The 21216-nt window shown below is 41.2% G+C and overlaps 1 protein-coding gene across 9 annotated transcripts in view; it reads left to right on the top strand.

Annotated features, from left to right (window-relative positions):
* LOC144479878 (uncharacterized) overlaps positions 1-21216 on the top strand; it is a 111551-nt gene that overhangs the window by 73375 nt on the left and 16960 nt on the right. For all 9 annotated transcript variants that reach the window (XM_078198915.1, XM_078198910.1, XM_078198918.1 and 6 more), the window contains 6 exons: positions 2032-2117; positions 3418-3455; positions 10200-10241; positions 10908-10951; positions 17538-17937; positions 21044-21106. In XM_078198915.1, the coding sequence (XP_078055041.1) occupies positions 2032-2117; positions 3418-3455; positions 10200-10241; positions 10908-10951; positions 17538-17937; positions 21044-21106 (673 nt within the window). The remainder of the gene's footprint in view (positions 1-2031; positions 2118-3417; positions 3456-10199; positions 10242-10907; positions 10952-17537; positions 17938-21043; positions 21107-21216) is intronic.

The raw sequence follows: 21216 nt of genomic DNA, 5'->3' as shown, positions 1-21216 counted from the left end.
CATCGGGAACATTCTTCGCGCATCTAGCCTGTCCAGTCCCATCAGGATTTTATATGTTTCTATGAGATCCCCTCTCATTCTTCTAAATTACAGTGAGTACAAGCCCAGTCGATTCAGTCTCTCTTCATATCTCAGTCCTGCCATTTCTGGGAATCAGTCTGGTAAACCTTCACTGGACTTCCTCAATAGCAAGAATGTTCTTCCTCAGACTAGGAGACCAAAACAATATTCAAGATGTGGCCTCACCAAGGTTCTGTATAACTGCAGTAAGACATCCTTGCTCCAATACTCAAATCCTCTTGCTGTGAAGGCCAGCATGCCATTAGCCTTCCTCACCCCCTGCAATACCTGAATGCCAGTCTTCAGCGACTGTTCCACCATGACACCCAGGTAAGGTTGCACTTCCCCTTTTTCCTAAACTGCCACCATTCAGATAATAATCTTCCCTCTTGTTTTTGCCACCAACATGGATAACCTCACGTTTTTATCCACATTATATAGTATTTGCCCACTCACTCAGCCTGTCAGGCCTGGAGCCTCTTAGCATCCACCTCACAGCACACACTGCCACCCAGCTTAGTGTCATCTCTCCATGCCTTGCGCTTTCACAGAATAAAGAACAATACAGCAGAGGAACAGGCCCTTCAGCCCACCAAGTCTGTGTTGACACAGATACCTCTCTAATCTAATATTTTCTTGCCTCTACGTGGTCCATATCCCTCTATTCCCTGCCTAGTCATGTATTTATCCAGATGCCTCTTGAACTTTGTTATAGAATCTACTTCCACCACCTTCTCCAACAGTACGTTCCAGGCATTCACCACCCTCTGATTTGCCCCTTGCATCTCTTTTAAACTTACTCCCTCTCACTTGCAAGCTTTGCCCCTGGTAATATGCCCCCTTCGATCCTGGGAAAAAGACTCTGACTATCCACTCTATCCAAGCCTGTCATAATCTTGTAAACCTCTATCAGGTCCCCCCTCATCCTCCGGCGCTCCAGTGAAAACAATCCAAGTTTGTTCAACCTTATGGGAGCTAAATTTGCTGATGACACCAAGATAGGTAGAAAATCCAAGTTGTCAAGAAGAAAAGTATTTGCAAAGAAATATAGATTGATCAAACGAGTAGGCAAAGATTTGGCAGATTAAGAAGGCAAATGAAATGCTGATGTTTCTTTCAGTGGAATGGAATATAAAAGTAGGGGAAAATGGTACTGCAGCTGCAGGGCTTTGGTGAAATCACATCGGTGTGTGCAGTATTGCTCCCCTTAGTTGCAAAATTATATTATGTTAGCAGTTCAGAGAAGGTTCACTCGACTCATTCCTGGGATGAATGGCTCATCTTATCAAGAGATAAGGTTGGGCCTATACTCACTGGAGGTAAGAAGAACTTTTGCGTATGTGATCCTGCAAGGACTTGATAGAATGGATAACGGGATGAGATATGAAATGGGGGACACAGTTTAAGAATAAGGCCTCCGTTTTTAAGACAGAAGTAAGGTTTTCTTTTTCTCTGAGTGTCCTTATTCTTTGGAATTCTGTTTCCCAAGAAACAGTGGAGTTTGGGTCACTGAATTTATTCAAAGCTTAGTTGGGTAGATTTTTGATAGACAAAGGAGTCAAGGGTTATGGGGGACTGACAGGTATGTGAAGTTGAGACCACAATCAAGTCAACCATGACCTTATTGAATGGTGGGCCAGGCTTGAGGGACTGAATGGCCTATTGCTGCCCCTATGTAATTCATAAGATCCTTTTGTATAAAGAAAATGCAGTGTTTCCACTGCAAATACCATTAGTTAAACCTCAGTGTTGATGATTGATAAATTTTATGGGCTTGTCTTTTGTATCGTCAACAGGTAAGAGTATTTTATTCTTGTTTTTATAATATATAAACTTGGATATAGAAGTGCTGTTTAGTTTTTAAACAGTGCTTCTTACAACAATTCTAGAGCCCAGTCAGTATGTGCATAGTTAAGGAATTTTAAGAATCTGGAAGACAATATATATATAGATTGTATTTTCTTCCATTAGTTTTAACTTGAAGAAAATTACCAGAAAAAAAGAAAGGAAGCATCCAAATCCAGGAAGACTGTCTAACATCCATCAGGAACAAACTGGTGAGTAGTTTAGATGATTTCAACAACCCTGTTAGAACATTGGCCATTACCCTATATGAATTTTTTTTTCTAACTAGAGCATTACTTTGGTTCATAAGAATATTGCATTTGTAGAAAAGTCTCCTTATTGGAAAGACCTCAATTGTTTGAGCCAACTGAAACGATGAGAACCAGTTTTGTTACGCCTTAGTGTACATTTGATATATTTCTGTCTGTTTGGAAAAGATGCAGGGTAGGCTCATTGGATGGTGCCACAGATAATGAGTAATAATTAGCATTGAAGAAGTTGGTCCACTTTTCAGTAGGACTGAGAAAGTTGAGTGTTAGCCTGGTGTCCTGCATGAAGTTTCTGATGAGATTAAAAAGCATTAGATTGTTCACACAGGGACACAAATTTAAGATGATCAAAAAAAGGGAACTTTAGAGACAATGGGGCTGATTTCCCACTGCTGGCATCGAAAGAACTGAATCACTTTCACATCAAGCCTGATTTAACTACGACCAGTAAGCCGAGAGTGTCAAATGGGTAACACTGCAGTTTGCCAAGTATGGAGGACAGGAAATTGGCTTGCTCCCACGTTGAGCCAATAAGTAGGTCAGGCCAAGAAGAATGTTTGGCATGTGGGGCTCAAATGGGCCATCAGAGTTTGTTTTATGTGTGTGTGCGCAAGTGAAGCCCTGATATTTCTCCTGGCCTCAAAAATAAAATGTAAAATATTACTTGACTGCTTTTTGAATAACCTCCAGCAATCCTGGTAAACCACTCAACGGACTGATACTAATTCAAAGTCCAAAGGTGCGCAGGTTAGGTTGATTGGCCATGCTTAATTGCCTCTTGGTGTCAGGGAGTTTAGCAGGGTAAATGTGTGGGGTTACAGGGATAGGGTCTGGGTGGGATTGTTGGCAGCACAGGCTTGATGGGCTCAATGGTCTTTTTCTGCACTGTAGGAATTCTGTGATTCTAAATTGGCAGACTTGTATTGAACTTTGATTATATATCAATTTTCTATGATTGTCAACTTCAGATTCAATGCAAATGGAGCTTTTCAAGTGCCTCAATTCATATTTCTCAGTGCCTTGTATTTTAATATTTATCATAAGAATTACACAGCATCTTTTTAAAAACTGACTTTGCATCACAAAAATGTTAATTTGGAAAATGGTAAATATAAAATAAAAATGAACCATTTTGAAAGCCTTAAGGAAAGTCTTGTAGGATTGGTATTTAATAGCTCTGCTGTACTGACAAGAAAGGGCAATGTTAACATGACAGACTTATGAACTCTTCTTTCTAAAACAGATACTTCAAACAAAAAATCTGACCAGAACGATCTGAAGGTACAGTAAATATATTGTCATTTTGAATTGCAAGAGTTTAAAGTTCTCTCTCTTCTCAGCAAGAAAGTTTAAACAGCTGAAGAATTGTTACAGTTAATACTTTGACAGTGTGTCCTATTAGTCCTATTGGGCGGCACGGTAGCACAGTGGTTAGCACTGCTGCTTCACAGCTCCAGGGTCCCGGGTTCGATTCCTGGCTCGGGTCACTGTCTGTGTGGAGTTTGCACATTCTCCTCGTGTCTGCGTGGGTTTCCTCCGGGTGCTCCAGTTTCCTCCCACAGTCCAAAGATGTGTGGGTTAGGTTGATTGGCCAGGTTAAAAATTGCCCAAGAGTCCTGAGATGCGTAGGTTGGCGGGATTAGCGGGTAAATATGTGGGGGTAGGGCCTGGGTGGGATTGTGGTTGGTGCAGACTCGATGGGCCGAATGGCCTCCTTCTGCACTGTAGGGTTTCTATAAAAATTCTATAGTCAGACACACTGTGAAATTTCTTTGCAAGCAATCTTAAGTCCACTCAGTTACCATGCATATTCTCTCCATATAGTCAGCTTTTTTGAAAGCATTTTTGCTTCATAGTCAGGCATTTGTGAGTCCATGCCTTCCTTGTGTGAGTGCACTAGTTGACATGTCCATGCATTGTATTATGCATATCAGTACACTCTTGGTTGACGTCAACTTGAGGTTATTCAACTTTGTGCTGTCCATTAATTCTGGCATTAAGTAACTGGCATTAAGTCCCATTATCCAGCAGCCTCGCTGACCTACACTGTGTCCCGATTTAAAATTCTTATCCTTCTTTCCAAATGCCTTTATGGTCCTTCCCTATCTTTGTGATCCCTTTCAGCCCCACAATCCCCTGAGATACTGTGACCTGTTGAGCATCTTGTTTTTAATCACTGTGCTTTGATGGCCATGGCTTCAGCTGACAAGATTGTGAGCTCTAGAATTCACTACTTAAATGTCTCTCCCTCTCTTTCCTCCTTTCAAGACAAGTGGTCATCAACAGAGCTATCGAGAGCACTTGCTTAACAATAGCCTACTCTCTGATGCTCAGTTTGGGTTCCGTCAGGGTCACTCAGCTCCTGACCTCATTACAGCCTTGATTCAAACATGGACAAAAGAGGTGAGGTGAAAATGACTGCCCTTGACATAAAGTCAGCATTTGACCGAGTTTGGCATTAAGGAATCCTAGCAAAACTGGAGTCAGTGGGAATCAGCGAGACTCTCTCCCCTGGTTGGAGTCATAATTAGCAGAAAGGGAGATGGCTGTGGTTGTTGGAGGTCAGTCATATCAATTCCAGAATATCACTGCAGAGTTTCTCATAATAATGTCCCATGCCCAACCATCTTCAGCTGCTTCATCAATGATCTTCCTTCCATCATAAGTTCGCTCGTAATTGTACAATGTTCAGCAACTTCTCCGAAAACATTCAGTGGCTCACTGTCAACATCCTAGGGTTACCATTGACCAGAAACTTAACTGGACTAGCCATTTAAATACTGTGACTACAAGGGCAAAATGCAATCCAGTGAATGACCTTTATGAATCCAATTTGACAGATCTAATGCTGAAGGAAATTGCTTTACCCTTAAAATATTGAATCTTTTCAGACACTAGTGGGCCCTTTGCTGTGTGCGTCACAAGGTGCCATGGAAAAAGTAAACCCTCGACTTTAGCAGCCTGCTCAGCCATGGTGATTTCAAACCATTGTCTTCCATTTGATTGGAGATCACTCCAATGCAGATGCATCTAAGGATATTACAAAGATTAGCATATAATACTGTTGGATAGTTAAATAAGGAAGGATAAGGAATTTTGTCTCAGGACAGACAGTGACTGCCCACAAAAGGGAATCCTCAATTGTTAGTTGATCTTTCTACTTTTTGAGTACGAGTACGTATTGTTGCCCTCAAACTCGGCTCAACTGACGTCATGACAAAGGCACTCAAACTCTCGAATTATTGTGCATAAATCTCCTTGATGGTTCTCTACTAAGTTACCACAAAAATATCAAGCTCTACTACAAAACTTCAGTACACCAGGCATCAACTTTGTTACACACAAAGTATTTAATCTCTGACTTACTTTGTTATACACAAATTAACTGACCTCTGACCTACTTCATTACACAAAAAGTATTCAAAAGGTTTCAGAACTTCACATGATGTCCAAACTCACGACTTGGGCTTGGAGATACTACCCATGATGAGACGATCAGATTCCTTCCTATTCCGATGTCTCCGAGTCCCAGATTCGGGGTCTTGCTGCTTCTTCTACAGTACTTAATCCCGGATCACTGCTGCTGATATCTCTGAATCTCTCTCTCACTCTCAGACAGATGTTGCTGGCACTGATCATGCTGCCTGTCATGTACTCACAGGACAGGCGCTAATCAATCACTGTCTTTTTGGTCACAATGCTGAACAGTGGTGCCTCTGTCAAGGGTCATAATTCTGTCAGGAACAAGACCCACAGAGATCTGTGTTCAATCACTCTCTGTTCAAGCTATAGCAACAACTGCTGTCCAATCAACTCCCTTGCTTGTTCCATGATTGCACGTCCTGTTCTTTGCTGCCCCTACAGACCTCAGCGTGATCACAGTTAGTGCTTTTAACCATCAAGCTTTGCTGGTGTCTTCACCTTACTGGTGCCTTTATGAATACCCATCAAGCTACAGTATAAACTTTTCTAACTATCATTTGCCATAAGGGGACTACTGAAATTCTGTAGCAGGCTTCAGGAAAATTGAGTAGTGCTCTCAAAAGGCTGATTGATCTCTCAACTTAAAATCTTCCTCTGTACTTGTCTTTGCAGTTCTCATGCATAACGTAGGTTATTCGCAAGATTTCAGCAGAGGATTGCAGTCTTTTAACTTTCTGGCTGACAAAGATGTGATTTGTATTCATTTTGGTTTTCAGTGTTATACATTCAATATTCCTTGTCAATCGATTCTGACTCTGATGGTTGACTGATCAGAGGTTCCATTTGACAGGGTCACTCTCGAGAGAACCAGGTTAAAGTTGCAGTATTTCCAAAAGCTGCTGTGCCTACCAGCTGCAATCCAGCAAAGTGCCCTTCATGAATGTCCAGGTCCAGAGAAATTAGTTTATTGACATGGATTCCAGAATTATGCAAAATGGGGATTTAACGAGTCAACAATTTTATTGTATTTTTAAATGCTGCTGAATCAGGATTACTATTTTATAGCAGTTGGAAGGCACTCGGTGATTTCTCACTTAATGAAGTGCATATAAACCACAGAATCATTCAGCTTGTAGCCACTTGAAATTTGAATTTTGTTCCAAGTAAATTGGTATCATCATTGGTTGGGCTAGTCAGTTCGCATGAACCTCAGCTTCTTGCTCAAAACAGTGACAGTTTTAACCCTTTTTCTTTCAAATAAGATAGCGAATTTCCTGCGCGATGTGAGTTTAACAACACCAGGAGGTGGATCTATGGACTCTCAAAACTTTTTTTTAAAACTGTGACAGTTCTTCTCATTCATTTCTTTCAAATTGAGATTTATATTTTTTTAAGTTACAATTTACCAGATACAGTGTACTTCATCCACAGGAAAAAGACATTAACTGATGTTCACTGAGCACAAGATTTTCCTAACTTAGTGCATTTCTTTGCACTTGTTCCTTTCATGGCAGAGCACACTGGAGAAAATGAGTGCGCATTTTACTCATGAGAGGATTTGGAGTTGGGGACCAAGTGTAGTGTGTCAAAGTTTGCAGATGACACTAAGATGAGTGGTAGAACAAAGTGGTGCAGAGGACACTGAATGTCTGCAAAGGGATATAGATAGTTTAATTGAGTGGGCAAGGGTTTGGCAGATGGAGTACAATGTTGGTAAATGTGAGGTCATCTATTCTGGTAGGAATAACAGCAAAATGGACTGTTATTTAAATGGTAAAAAATTGCAGCATGCTGCTGTGCAGAGGGACCTGGGTGTCCTTGTACATGAATCACAGAAAGTTGGTTTGCAGGTGCAGCAGGTAATTAAGGAGGCAAATGGAATTTTGTCCTTCATTGCTAGAGGGGTGGAGTTTAAAAACGGGGAGGTTATGTTGCAGCTATATAAGGTGCTGGTGAGGCCACAGCTGGAGTAGTGTGTGCAGTTTGATCTCCTTACTTGAGAAAGGATACACTGGCACTGGAGGAGGTGCAGAGGGGATTCACTAGGTTGATTCCAGAGTTGAGAGGGTTGGTTTATGAGGAGAGACTGAGTAGACTGGGACTATACTCATTGGAATTTATCAGAGTGAAGGGGGAATCTTATAGAAACGTATAAAATTATGAACGGAATAGGTAAGATAGAAGCAGAGAGGTTGCTTCCACTGGTGGGTGAAACCAGAACTGGGGGACGTAGCCTCAAAATAAGGGGGAGCAGATTTAGGAGTGAGTTAGGAGGAACGTCTTTACCCAAAGAGTTGTGAATCAGTGGAATTCCCTGCCCAACGAAGCAGTTGAGGCTACCTCGTTGAATGTTTTTAAGGCAGAGATAGATAGATTTTTGAACAGTAAAGGAATTAAGAGTTGTGGTAAGCGAGCGAGCTGAGTCCATGAGAAGATCAGCCATGATCTTATTGAATGGCGAAGCAGGCTCGAGGGGCCAAATGGCCTACTCCTGCTCCTGGTTCTTATGTTCTTATGGGATGACTACCTTGTAATTAAATGTAGATTATATCTCAGAGTTTTATCTAGAACAGTCTGTGGACTTGTAGCAAACAATTCTTGACAACACAGGATGATGAACGTTGCAGCAGTAAACTTCCCAAGTCAATCTAGAACTGTAAAGTAAGAGTTTTCACTGTCAATTCTGCATGTTCTTGACACATTCCTGTTTGTAAACTATTAAATTGCATACATTTATTATTTTCTCTCTTTGGAAGAAGTTTAACAATCAACAACCTTTTTTATCGTGCTCTTAATGCAGCAACACATCCCAAGGTGTTTCAGGGGAGGCGGTGGCATGGTGGTATTGTCACTGGACTAACAAACCAGAGATCCAGGCTAATGATTTAGGGACCTGGGTTTGAATCCCACCACAGCAAATGATGTAATTTGAATTCAATAAAAAATCTGACCATGAAGCTGTTGTCAATTGTCAGAAAAACCCATCTGGTTCATTAATTAATGTTCTTTAGGGAAGGAAATCTGCCAGACACACAGTAATGTGGTTGACACTTAACTGCCCTCTGAAATGGCCTAGCAAGCCACTCAGTTCAAGGGCAATTGGGAAGAGGCAATAAATGTTGGCCCACACAGTGACACCCACAACCCATGAATGAATGAAAAAACAAGAGCACAGTCAGACCAGAATTGTTGTCAAGTCACAGAGGGAAATATGATCGCATGAATATATTGCTGTATTATCAGGAGTGATTATGTAAATTGGGCTACATCTGCTCTTGCCAGAAAAAAATATGCGTGAGCTGTTTTTAGGATTCTAAAAGGACTAAATAATGTGGGCTATGGTCTAATTTATCACAGTAAGAAGTCTCACAACACCAGGTTAAAGTCCAACAGGTTTATTTGGTAGCACAAGCCACAAGCTTTCAGAGCACTACCCCTTCATCAGGTGAGTGGGAGTTGTGTTCACAAACAGGGCATATATAGACACAAACTCAATTTACAAGATAATGGTTGGAATGCGAGTCTTTACAGGTAATCAAGTCTTAAAGGTATAGACAATGTGAGTGGAGAGAAGGTTAAGCACAGGTTAAAGAGATGTGTATTGTCTCCAGCCAGGACAGTTAGTGAGATTTTGCAAGCCCAGGCAAGTTGTGGGGGTTACAGATAGTGTGACATGAACCCAAGATCCTGGTTGAGGCCGTCCTCGTGTGCGGAACTTGGCTATCGGTTTCTGCTCAGCGATTCTGCTGTGTCGTGAAGGCCGCCTTGGAGAATGCTTACCCGAAGTTGCCCGTGACTGCTGAAGTGTTCCCCAACAGGAAGAGAACACTCCTGCCTGGTGATTGTCAAGCGGTGTTCATTCATCTGTTGTCGTAGCGTCTGCATGGTCTCCCCAATGTACCATGCCTCAGGACATCCTTTCCTGCATCTGTTATCATCCCATAGCTGTTGAACCCGGGGTCATAACCTGCCCTTGAAGCTAGGGTAGATTCAAAACATATCTGCGGAAATATTATTTCCATGAATAAGTAGTCTGTGGAACAGATTTCCTATGAAAACTCTGGAAGCAGATTTTATTGATTCATTCAAGTGCACATTATAGACCACATTAAGGGAATGGTGCAATCAGATTTTTTTCTTCCCTGTAGAATGTCAAATGATTCGATTTGTGTGTCAGAGGCAAAATGTTTCATAAAGGTTGAGGGAAGCCCTTATATTGGATACTCATGTATTCTGTAGTATCAGATTATTCACTTCACTGAATATAAATCTGTCTGCTTAATGTTCCTCAATCCCTGCTGCTATATTACCCCAATCCCATGAGTTATAAAACATACTTCAGTTATAATCAGTATTAATCTTGGAGAAACAAAAAAAGCCTCAGTGCCAGTTCTATGTCTTACACAGATGGATTTTTCTCCCTGCAATTGTTCATACACGTTTGGTGTATAGCTTTAGGGCACTTGCTGATGCAATTTCAGTTGACTGCATGTTTGAACCCAGGTGCTGTTAAAAATGTCCTGTTTTGAGTACATTAATTTTTTTCATCTGGTCTTTATTCCCTTCTGAGTTTGCTAAATTGTATTTTTAAATCTCTAATAGGATGAAATGCTTGGAGCCAGAAAGAAGGAAGGGAAAACGAAGGTATTTTAAATATTCCCTTGCGAGTTAGACAAAACAGAATTTAGCTACATTTAATTTAGATACATTTAACTCAGCTAATGTCCTGGGGACCTGGATTTGTATCCCCCCCACAGCAGGTGATGGAATTTGAATTCAGTAAAAAATATCAGGAATAAAGAATCTATTGATGACCATGAAACCATTGTCAATTGTCGAAAAAACGCATCTAATGTCCTTCAGGGAAGGAAATCTGCCGTCCTTACCTGCTCTGGCCTACATGTGACTTCAGAGCCACAGCAATGTGGTTGACTCTCAATTGCCCTCAGGCAACTAATGATGGGCAATAAATGCTGGTCAGCCAGCAATGCCCATGTCCCACAAATGAATGAAAAAAATGTAAGTCAGTTTAATTGGAAAGTAGGTTAACCAGATAATTACTCTTAAATTTCTATAGTAACACAATATACCTAGTGAAGGATTGATTAAACATAGATATAATTTAAAAGCCAGAGATTTTAAAAGAATTTTCATGTGAACCTACATGGAATTCATAGATGTTGACAATTGTATGGAGCTGTCTTTCTTTCAAAAAAAGCTAAATATTTTAATTAAGGCACTTGATTTAACTTGCTGACAAAAGTGCATTCTAGTTTTTGTTCATCCCTGTTCTTCCGCACTTCTCTTCAGAATATAGGACTTCCAAATGAGTGGATGAAGAATGATAAAAGCAGGTAAGAATTTAAGTTGTGTTAAAAGCATGATAGCTGTTTGAGTAAGTCTGCTGTTGATTAGCAATGAACTTTTAAAAAATGATCTAGGTTCTTTTTAGGAGGTTAGTGACTGTAAAAGAGGGCACTATAATGGTGGCTTGTTGTCCTGACATCCTCTTCAAAACTGATTATATGGATCAAGAAGCCTGAAATTTCCTTTTAAGACAACGACTTGCATTGTGTAGTGCCTTCAGTGTAGGCGAAAGTCACATCATATTTAATAATGTCTTAATCAAAGCAGAATGGATGGCAAATCAAATAAGGAGAAGTTACAAGGAGTACCAAAGTTTAGCCTAAAAGTGGTGGGCTTTAAGGAGGGCCTTATAAGGAGAAATGGGGAGAGGTTAGGAAAGGCAGCATGTAATCTCAGTGGCTGATGGTGGTGAAAGAGAAGGGAAGACACCAGAATTAGAAGAATGGTGATTTCGGGACCTGGAGATATTGCTGGGGAGGGAGGGTGGTGGTGGGTGAGGGGAAGATGGTTGTAGGGCTAGGAGATTATGGGTAGCAGAAACGAGGCCACAATGTGACTTAAATCTGAAAGCAAGAATTTTAAATTCGTGGTGCTGAAGTCGAGAAGCGATATCAGTTACCGAGGGCCAGAAAGATGATGGGTGAGTGGAATTTTGGATGAGATGACGTTCATGGAGGCCGGAAGGCTGACCAGGGAAGCATTACAGTAGTCAAGACTAGAGGAATTTACTTTAGCTGGGTGTGGCAAAGACTTCACTAGTGCTAAAACAAAATACTGTGGATACTGGAAATCTGAAATACAAAATATTGTTGGAAATACTCAGCAGGTCGGGCAGCACTAGTACTGTTCAATCTGTTTCATTTTAAATATTGTAATGGTGAACATTACAGCTGTCTAGTTGGAAGAACCATATTGTCTTAGTTAATTTACTGTGTAGTAAAGTATGTAGACTGTTATTTCCAGATGACCTTCTAATTTGGTGCAGATCAGATGGCATTTTGACCTGGTGTAATTAATTTCTTGTCATTAAGGTAGACAAGTCCCTAGGGCCTGATGGGATATACCCCAGAATACTGAAAGAAGCAAAGGAGGAAATTGCTGGGGCCTTGAGAGAAATCTTTGTATCCTCATTGGCTACAGGGGAGGTCCCAATGTTGTTCCTTTGTTTAAGAAGGGTAGCAAGGATAATCCAGGTAATTACAGGCTGGTGAGCCTGACGTCAGTGGTAGGGAAATTATTGGAGAGGATTCTTCGAGACAGGATTTACTCCCACTTGGAAATAACTGGACGTATTAGTGAGAGGCGAGAGGCAACATGGTTCTGTGAAAGGGAGGTCGTGCCTCACTAACTTGATCAAGTTTTTCAAGGAAGTGACGAAGGTGATTGATGAGGGTAGGGGAGTGGATGCTGTCTACGTGGACTTTAGTAAGGCCTTTGACAAGGTTACTTGTGGCAGTCTGGTGCAGAAGGTGAAGTCGCATGGGATCAGAGATGAGCTGGCAAGGTGGATACAGAACTGGCTCGATCACAAAAGACAGAGGGTAGCAGAGGAAGGGTGCGTTTCTGAATGGAGGGCTGTGACAAATGACGTTCCTCAGGGATCAGTGCTGGGACCTTTACTGATTGTAATATATATAAATGATTTGGAGAAAATTATAACTGGTTTGATTAGTAAGTTTGCGGACGACACAAAGGTTGATGTATTTGTGGATAGCGATTGAGGACCATCAGGATACAGCAGGATATAGATCAGTTGGAGACTTGGGCGGAGAGATGGCAGATGGAGTTTAATCTGGACAAATGTAAAGTAATGCATTTTGGAACGTCTAATGCAGATAGGAAATATACAGTAAATGGCAGAACCCTTCAGAGTATTGATAGGCAGAGGGATCTGGGTGTATAGATACACAGGTCACTGAACGTGGCAACACAGGTGGAGAAGGTAGTCAAGAAGGCATACGGCATGCTTGCCTTCATTGTCTGGGGCATTGAGTTTAAAAATTGACAAGTCATATTACAGCTTTATAGAGCCTTAGTTAGGCCGCACTTGGAATATAGTGTTCAGTTCTGGTCGTCACACTACCAGAAGGATGTGGAGGCTTTGGAGAGGGTGCAGAAAAGATTTACCAGGATGTTGCTTGGTATGGAGGGCATTAGCTATGAGGAGTGGTTGGAGAAACTTGGTTTGTTCTCACTGGAATGACAGAGGTTGAGGGGCGACCTGATAGAAGTCTACAAGATTATGAGGGACATGGACAGAATGGATAGTCAGAAGCTTTTTCCCAGGGTGGAAGAGTCAATTACTATGGAGCATAGGTTTACGGTGCGGGGGCAAGGTTTAAAGGAGATGTATGAGGCAAGTTTTTTTACAGAGGGTGGTGGGTGCCTGGAACGCGCTGCCGGGGAGGTAGTGGAAGCAGATACCATAGTGACTTTTAAGGGGCGTCTTAACAAATGCACGAATAGGATGGGAATAGAGGGATACGGTCCCCGGAAGGGTAGGGGGTTTTAGTTCAGTCGGGTAGCATGGTCGGTGCAGGCTTGGAGGCCGAAGAGCCTGTTCCTGTGGTGTAATTTTCTTTGTTCTTTAAGGTTGGTGGAATGTTGGTGGAAAATACTAAACCAATAAACTCTTGTCAATATTTTGCCAAAAGAAACAAAGAACATCAGATCCAAATAACTGTTGAAATAACGTGATGTTACATTGATCTACCGTGCCAGTATTTTAACTGAATATGATGAAACCTCATATTTAGAAAGGAACCATAACCTGTGGCTCTAGCTGATCTTCAAATAAAAATAACCTCAACATTTGTAACTTTCACTTGTACAATAATCACAGAAGTTGTAACACAACTCCTATTAAAAGAATTGTCCTCAATACTAAGATCCATTTTAAAAATTAAGTTATGATGAATATCCATTTAAATATAAAAGTGAGGAGATTATAATTAGTGCAGACAACCACACCAGTGCTAAAAGCGCAACTTGGATGGGATGTCCAGTGTAAAATTAAACCTTGCTATGCTCATTTTCGCAGGGCAAAAGAAAAGAGGCAAAGATGTCCAGTTAGGGGGCCAACCTCCAATGTCAAATAGCATCGCAAACATATTTGATGCCACATTAGTTTGGGCAGTCTATAGGCATCCCACACAAGCTTGAAACAAGTGTTGGGCCTCTGACAAGTGTCAGCCATGTGTTATGAGCAAGGCCAGAAACTCCAAGGTGTTTCACTCCAGATATGATTCAGATGACCCACTAGGAAACTTTTATCAAAAGAATATTATTTAAGAACCCAATTAAAATATAAATAAACACTTAGTATAACTTCTATTGATTGCAAATTTTAAGCATGATACAGTATAAACCTTAACAGCCAGCTAACTAGAATGTTCCAAGCCAAACAACATCCTATAAACAAACACCCCTTCCCCGACTTGACACAAGTAGCAAGTATGCTCGCGTGATGTTGGATTTTGCAGCTTTTAACCTCTGCTGTGAATTGGTCCTTTGAAATGTTGGATTACAACTGAGGCTTCCCAGTCCTGGAACTTTCAGCACATTTCGACAGAGAAAGAGACAGAGTCCCTGCTTGCCTCTAGCCAGCAGGATTTCCAACACCAGGGAGAGTTCTTTCTCAAGTCCAGACAGCCTCTGAGCCAAAATGAAGCCAAATCCTTGGATTTTGCTGTGGAAAAAAACTGTCCCTCAGGCATGACCTGACCTGTCAATCATTCGCCACCAGCAATTCAAAAGGGTCCAGGATACAGGATAAAAACCCTCAGGATGCTGAACTTTCCAGATTAAAAATAAATATTGCTTCAATTATCCTGCTTCAGCAACAATAAAAGATACCAGTTACAGAAACACGGCATCAAAACAAAAATGCCAGGCCTGCTTGAAAAAACCCTGAAGAGAACATGATTGAAGTCCATTTCTTAAAGGCACAGCATCGTCACACATGGCTTAGTTGATTTCATTCTCATCTCTGAGTTGATTTGATTTATTATTGTCACATGTTTCTTGCGCTCTATACAGACAAAACATACCTTTCATAGAGAAGGAAAGGAGAGAGTGCAAAATGTAGTGTTACAGTCATAGCTAGGGTGTAGAGAAAGATCAACTTAATGCAAGGTAGCTCCATTCAAAAGCCTGACAGCAGCAGGGAAGAAGCTGTTCTTGAGTCGGTTGGTACGTGACCTCAGACTTTTGTATCTTTTTCCCGAAGGAAGAAGGTGGAAGAGAGAATGCCCGGGGTGCGTGGGGTCCTTAATTATGCTGGCTGCTTTGCCGAGGCAGCGGGAAGTGTAGACAGAGTCAGTGGATGGGAGGCTGGTTTGCGTGATGGATTGGGCTACATTCACGACCTTTTATAGTTGCTTGCGGTCTTGGGCAGAGCAGGAGCCATACCAAGCTGTGAAAGAATGCTTTCTATGGTGCATCTGTAAACGTTGGTGAGAGTTCTAGTTGACATGCCAAATTTCCTTAGTCTTCTGAGAAAGTAGAGGCATTGGTGGGGCTTTCTTAACTATAGTGTCGGCATGGGGGGACAGGCTGTTGGTGATCTGGACACCTAAAAACTTGAAGCTCTCGACCCTTTCTACTTCGTCCCCATTGATGTAGACAGGGGCATGTTCTCCTTTACGCTTCCTGAAGTCAATGACAATCTCCTTCGTTTTGTTGACATTGAGGGAGAGATTATTGTTGCCGCGCCAGTTCACCAGATTCTCTATCTCATTCCTGTGCTCTGTCTCTGAGTCCAGGGTTCGAGCACAAATTCCAAGACTGACATTCAACTGCAGTGTTGAGGGAGCAGCATACTGTGGGAGTAGTTAACTGTTGGAGGTACTGTCTTATGGATGCGGAGTTGAGCTGAGGCCCCATCTGCTCGCTCTCTCTCCCTCAGGTCATGACAATCCTGATGGTGTAGCTTTCCGGAGTTCTTTATCAGCTGACCAACCAATAACACCCCAGTTCATGGATTTGGTCACTTCAAGGAAAAACACCCAGCCCTTTAGCATCTCTGTGCTAATCACACAGCTTTCCAGGATTTAGACCTTTTTTTTTAGCTAACTTGCACATTGTCTCCAGGAGGGTGGGTCTCCTTTTCTGTCAAACTAAAGAAATGGACCTCTTCCAACAACGCCTCAGCTCCTTCCTTGAGGCTTTAATGGCCAATGTTGAAATTTGGCAGAAGCTTTTTGAAAATAGGAAGACTGGTTTAAATTTGACAGAGAAGTGCAAAAAAGATTGAGCTATACTAGTGGAGAATGAATAGAAGACTGTGAAAGGTTGGGAAAAGGTTTTTGTTTCCAAAATTGAACTAATTGCTGTTTCTATTTTGAGCTTATTTTATAGTGATTTCTACCTTATCCAATAGGATACTTTTAGCAGCACTACTCAATTTCCCATGAAACTTTGAAAGTTTAGGCAACACCAAACCTTTCATTCTTAGAATGCAAGTATCCCTTTCCCTGTAGCTATAATAACAAATGAACTTAAGAGTTGCAGCCCGATAATGAATGGACGCAAATTCAGAACACAAATTTTCCTTAAAATAATCCCTTAATCTTATTATTTTGTTTTAGGAAATGGAAGTTTGCGTTAGTACAGTATGCAGTACTATTGTGAGGCAGTGTAGGTTTCCTATGTGTTTAGCAGTGCTTTATCTGGTCTGGGAGTTCTAAGCCGTGAATATGCAAATGGTGATAAGGTCTTGCACTCGCTCGTACTGGCGCCCCTCTGGTTGATCAAAAAAAAGAAATGCACTGTAACCTCTCCAGCCCTGAAATCTATTGTTCGGGAGCACTAGTTGTCCAGAATTATTTTGAGCAGACCCAAGCAACTTGGAGCTTTTTAATATAGTGCTTTTGGAGCAGAAACATGGAAGATACAGTACTAGGCTAAGTAAGATAGTTTTTATTCTGATTTACAGTGTTTTATCACTGCTTTATGCTTCAAGTAAATATTTACATGTGCGATGTTTTCTGGATCACATGGTTATGGTTAGACATTCTAACATCATTCTAGAATCCAGAAATGACTTGATCCCAAGCGTTCTGGGTTGGAGATGCTAAGTGTATGTTTTATATCCTTCTCCAAAAAGTAACCCTAGTTGGCTTCAAATGCCATCTTTTAATTGGAAAGTTAAGGCTGTTTTGACATTTCTGCTGGCTGTAATAAAAGTCTTTTCAAAAATATTATAGGGGTATTGTAACATTTAGTAGGTACTGTCTGCAAACCAGTGATCACTACTTTTCAAAAGTAGTTCATACCAAAATTAGAAAATGCTGGAAAATCTCAGCAGGTCTGACAGCATCTGTGGGGAGAGAATAGAGCCAACGTTTTGAGTCAAAATGATCCTTCATTTCCCCGCAGATGCTGTCAGACCTGCTGAGATTTTCCAGCATTTTCTGTTCTTGTTTCCGATTCCAGCATCCGCAGTATTTTGCTTTTATTATACCAAAATTAGTTGTGCTTATAGTGAATTGGCATAGCATTGAGTGATCCAAGCATGATCTTTGAAGTGATACTGTCTATGCTAAAAAATATTTGTAACTTTTGATTTTTCAGATTTTTGGAAGAGACAGCACCTAAATTGAATGAAAACAACTATATGGATTCTGAGGTTACAGACTATTACCAATGGGCACCGAAAGAAGAAAAGGTGCAAAACACCAATAAATATTTAGATAATGTTCTTCAAGATGAGATTTACTCAAATTTGGAGTCATATTCCATTAAAAAGACTAAACGCAACACTAAAGTATGTGGAACATTACAACACAAGGATGGAGAGCATGTTTCACGATCTGCCGGCAATGACCTATTTCTGTGTAAATCTCACTGTCCTATAAATTCCCCACATTCAGCCTTGTTAGCAGAGGAACAAGGAAGCTCGGATGATTCTTATTCTAAGTTACAGTCTTCAAAAATCAGCTGTGGACCAGATGAACACAATGTTGTCAGTAAGGTAGGCGAATTGTTCTATTTCTAATACGTCAATTTTTGTAATTGCTATTCTATTCGTCCATTTAACAATCCATTGTATATTTTATCAGTGATAAGTTGATTCCGCAGAGAATTTTCCCACCTTTTTTATTCCTTCTCTGAGATCAGTTAACTAAGATTGGCAATACTTTTTGTAAAGGAGTAGTGCTGCATTACTGAAGGGTTATGAATGTTATACCACGATTCAAGAATGGGGGAAGAGAGATAAACCATTAAAGCACAGGCTGGGCAGCCTAACATCAGTAGGGGATGTTACTGGATGTCATTATCAGAGACAAAATAACTTTCATATGGAAAGGCCTGGCTTAATCAAGGAGAACCAGCATGAATTTGTTAAAGGCAAATCGTGTTTGACTAAAAGAACAAAAGAACAGTACAGCACAGGAAACAGGCCCTTCGGCCCTCCAAGCCTGTGCCGCTCCTTGGTCCAATTGGACCAATTGTTTGTATCCCTCCATTCCCAGGCTGCTCATGTGACTATCCAGGTAAGTCTTAAACGATGTCAGCGTGTCTGCCTCCACCACCCTACTGGGCAGCGCATTCCAGGCCCCCACCACCCTCTGTGTAAAAAACATCCCTCTAATATCTGAGTTATTCTTCGCCCCTCTCACCTTGAGCCCGTGACCCCTCGTGATCATCACTTCTGATCTGGGAAAAAGCTTCCCACCGTTCACCCTATCTATCCCCTTCATAATCTTGTACACCTGTATTAGATCTCCCCTCATTCTCCGTTTTTCCAGGGAGAACAACCCCAGTTTACCCAATCTCTCCTCATAGCTAAGACCCTCCATACCAGGCAACATCCTGGTAAACCTTCTCTGCACTCTCTCTAACGCCTCCACGTCCTTTTGGTAGTGCGGCGACCAGAACTGGACGCAGTACTCCAAATGTGGCCTAACCAGCGTTCTATACAGCTGCATCATCAGACTCCAGCTTTTATACTCTATACCCCGTCCTATAAAGGCAAGCATACCATATGCCTTCTTCACTACCTTCTCCACCTGTGTTGCCACCTTCAAGGATTTGTGGACTTGCACACCTAGGTCCCTCTGTGTTTCTATACTCTTGATGACTCTGCCTAACCTAATTGAGCTATTTGATGTGGTAACAGAAAGTTGATCGGGTAGATGTATATGAAGACTTTTAGAAGGCATCGAAAAAGTTCCACACGAGACATATTAAGAAGTTGGAAACTATAGCATTATGGGGAAGTGGCAAATTGGATACAAAATTGGTTCATGTTGTTGGGAGTTGATGGGCTTTTCTTAGACAAAGGTGATTTGTCTTTGTTCCCCAAAAGGTCATGGGCCCATTACTCTTTTCAACTTCTATATACAACGTGGATTTAGGTGCAAGGAGCAGCATTATAAAGTTTGCAGATGAGTAGTTCAGTAACCAGAGATCATGGATTTAAAATCATTGGCAAGAGGAGAGATGAGAAGTTTTTCATTGAATATTCGACATTGGAGCTTTCCACCTGAAAGACTGATGAAAGCTGATTTCTTAAGTTATTTCAAAAAGGAGTTGAATAGGAGGCCGAGACCTAGAGGGGTTACAGATAAAAGGCTGGAGCAGAACCACTGTTTCAGAGGCATGATGGACCAAATGGCTTCTTTCTGTGCTGTTAAGGGAAAAGATAACGGGTGGCATGGTGACACAGTGGTTTGCATTGCTGCTTCACAACTCCAGGGACCTGGGTTCGATTCCCAGCTTGGGCCACTGTCTGTGTGGAACTTGCACGTTCTCCCTGTGTCTGCGTGGGTTTCCTCCAGGTGCTCTGGTTTCCTCGGTTAGGTTGATTGGCCATGCTAAATTGCCCCTTGGTGTACCGGAATGTGTAGGTTAGAGGGATTAGCGGGGTGTTAGGTTGTGGGGATAAGGCCTGGGGTGAGATTGTTGTCGGTGCAGACTTGATGGGCCGAATGGCCTCCTTCTGCACTGTAGGGTTTCTATGATATTACTATGATATTCTATGATAACTTTGATTTCCATTTTTCCCAGCTGAGAATTTTTCCTGTTAAGTTTATTTTTTTGATGTCCTGTACCTGGAGGTACGTTTTAATTTTTAGTTGCTTGTGTTTCAAGTGAAGAAGCATTTTACAGGAAAGATTGTTATTATACCTTATAAAAATGTGTACTCATTAAGGGATAAAAGATGGCAAGTATTGCTATTCATGCAGCTTTGCAACTTCCCATTTAAACTTGGTGTAATTGCAGCATTTTTGGTTTTGTGTGGAAAATAAGACATTTGTAGTTAACTATCATCTTCTGAACGATAACTGGCATGGGAACCTTGCCAAATCAATCACTATAATTAGAATTTATTGTAAACAGAAAACATGATTTTACTTTTTATATTGCACTGTATTTAATTATATGATGGGTAGTAATTCTTTGAAACTTAATTAGTGAAACTACTTTGGTACACAAACCAAATGCTGTCAAACAAAAAGGCAGAACTATGCTTTTTGCCCTCTTTATTCTGGAGCTATTACCAAAGCTATCAAATAGGCTAGTTAAGCATAGAAAAAAAAACAATTTTGACTCAGTCATAGATTTTAGCCAGCGTGTGACAATATTTTAATGGAAAATTGTTTGAACAGCACACATTGACCATGGGATACAACATGGAAATTCTCATCATCTTCTATCACTCTTGTGGATATCTCAATTTTCCAGAGTACATACTATTCCTATGTAGCCAGTGTTCAAAAGTTATATAAAATTACAGAATATGGGGTGGCATGGTAGCACAGTGGTAGCACTGCTGCATCACAGCACCAGGGACCCAGGTTCGATTCCCAGCTTGCACATTCTCCCTGTGTCTTCATGGGTTTCCTCCAGGTGCACCGGTTTTCTCCCACAGTCCAAAGGTGTGCGGGTTAGGTGGATTGGCTATGCTAAATTGCCCCTTAGCCTCGGGGGACTAGCTAGGGTAAATGCATGGGGTTATGGGGATAGGGCCTGCGTGGGATTGAGACCGGTGCAGACTCGATTAGCTGAATGGCCTCCTTCTGCACTGTATGATTCTATGTGCTGATTTTTTTCTTTCTCTTTTCCTCTTAAAGAACATCAAAACTAGGGATGCCACTGTTCTCACTGATCCTATAAAACCTTTTGAAAGCAAAGAGGTAAGTCAGAATCTTAAGAACACTTCTAAGCAGAAATATGATTTTACACCTACCTTTCATTTAAAAAGATCCTAAGTATGAGTAACTAAGAAATTTAAGTTGTCCTGTAC

The sequence above is a fragment of the Mustelus asterias genome, chromosome 27 (genome assembly GCF_964213995.1).
Source record: "Mustelus asterias chromosome 27, sMusAst1.hap1.1, whole genome shotgun sequence".
Lineage (NCBI taxonomy): Eukaryota > Metazoa > Chordata > Chondrichthyes > Carcharhiniformes > Triakidae > Mustelus > Mustelus asterias.
This window is presented reverse-complemented; position numbering and strand designations above follow the sequence as displayed.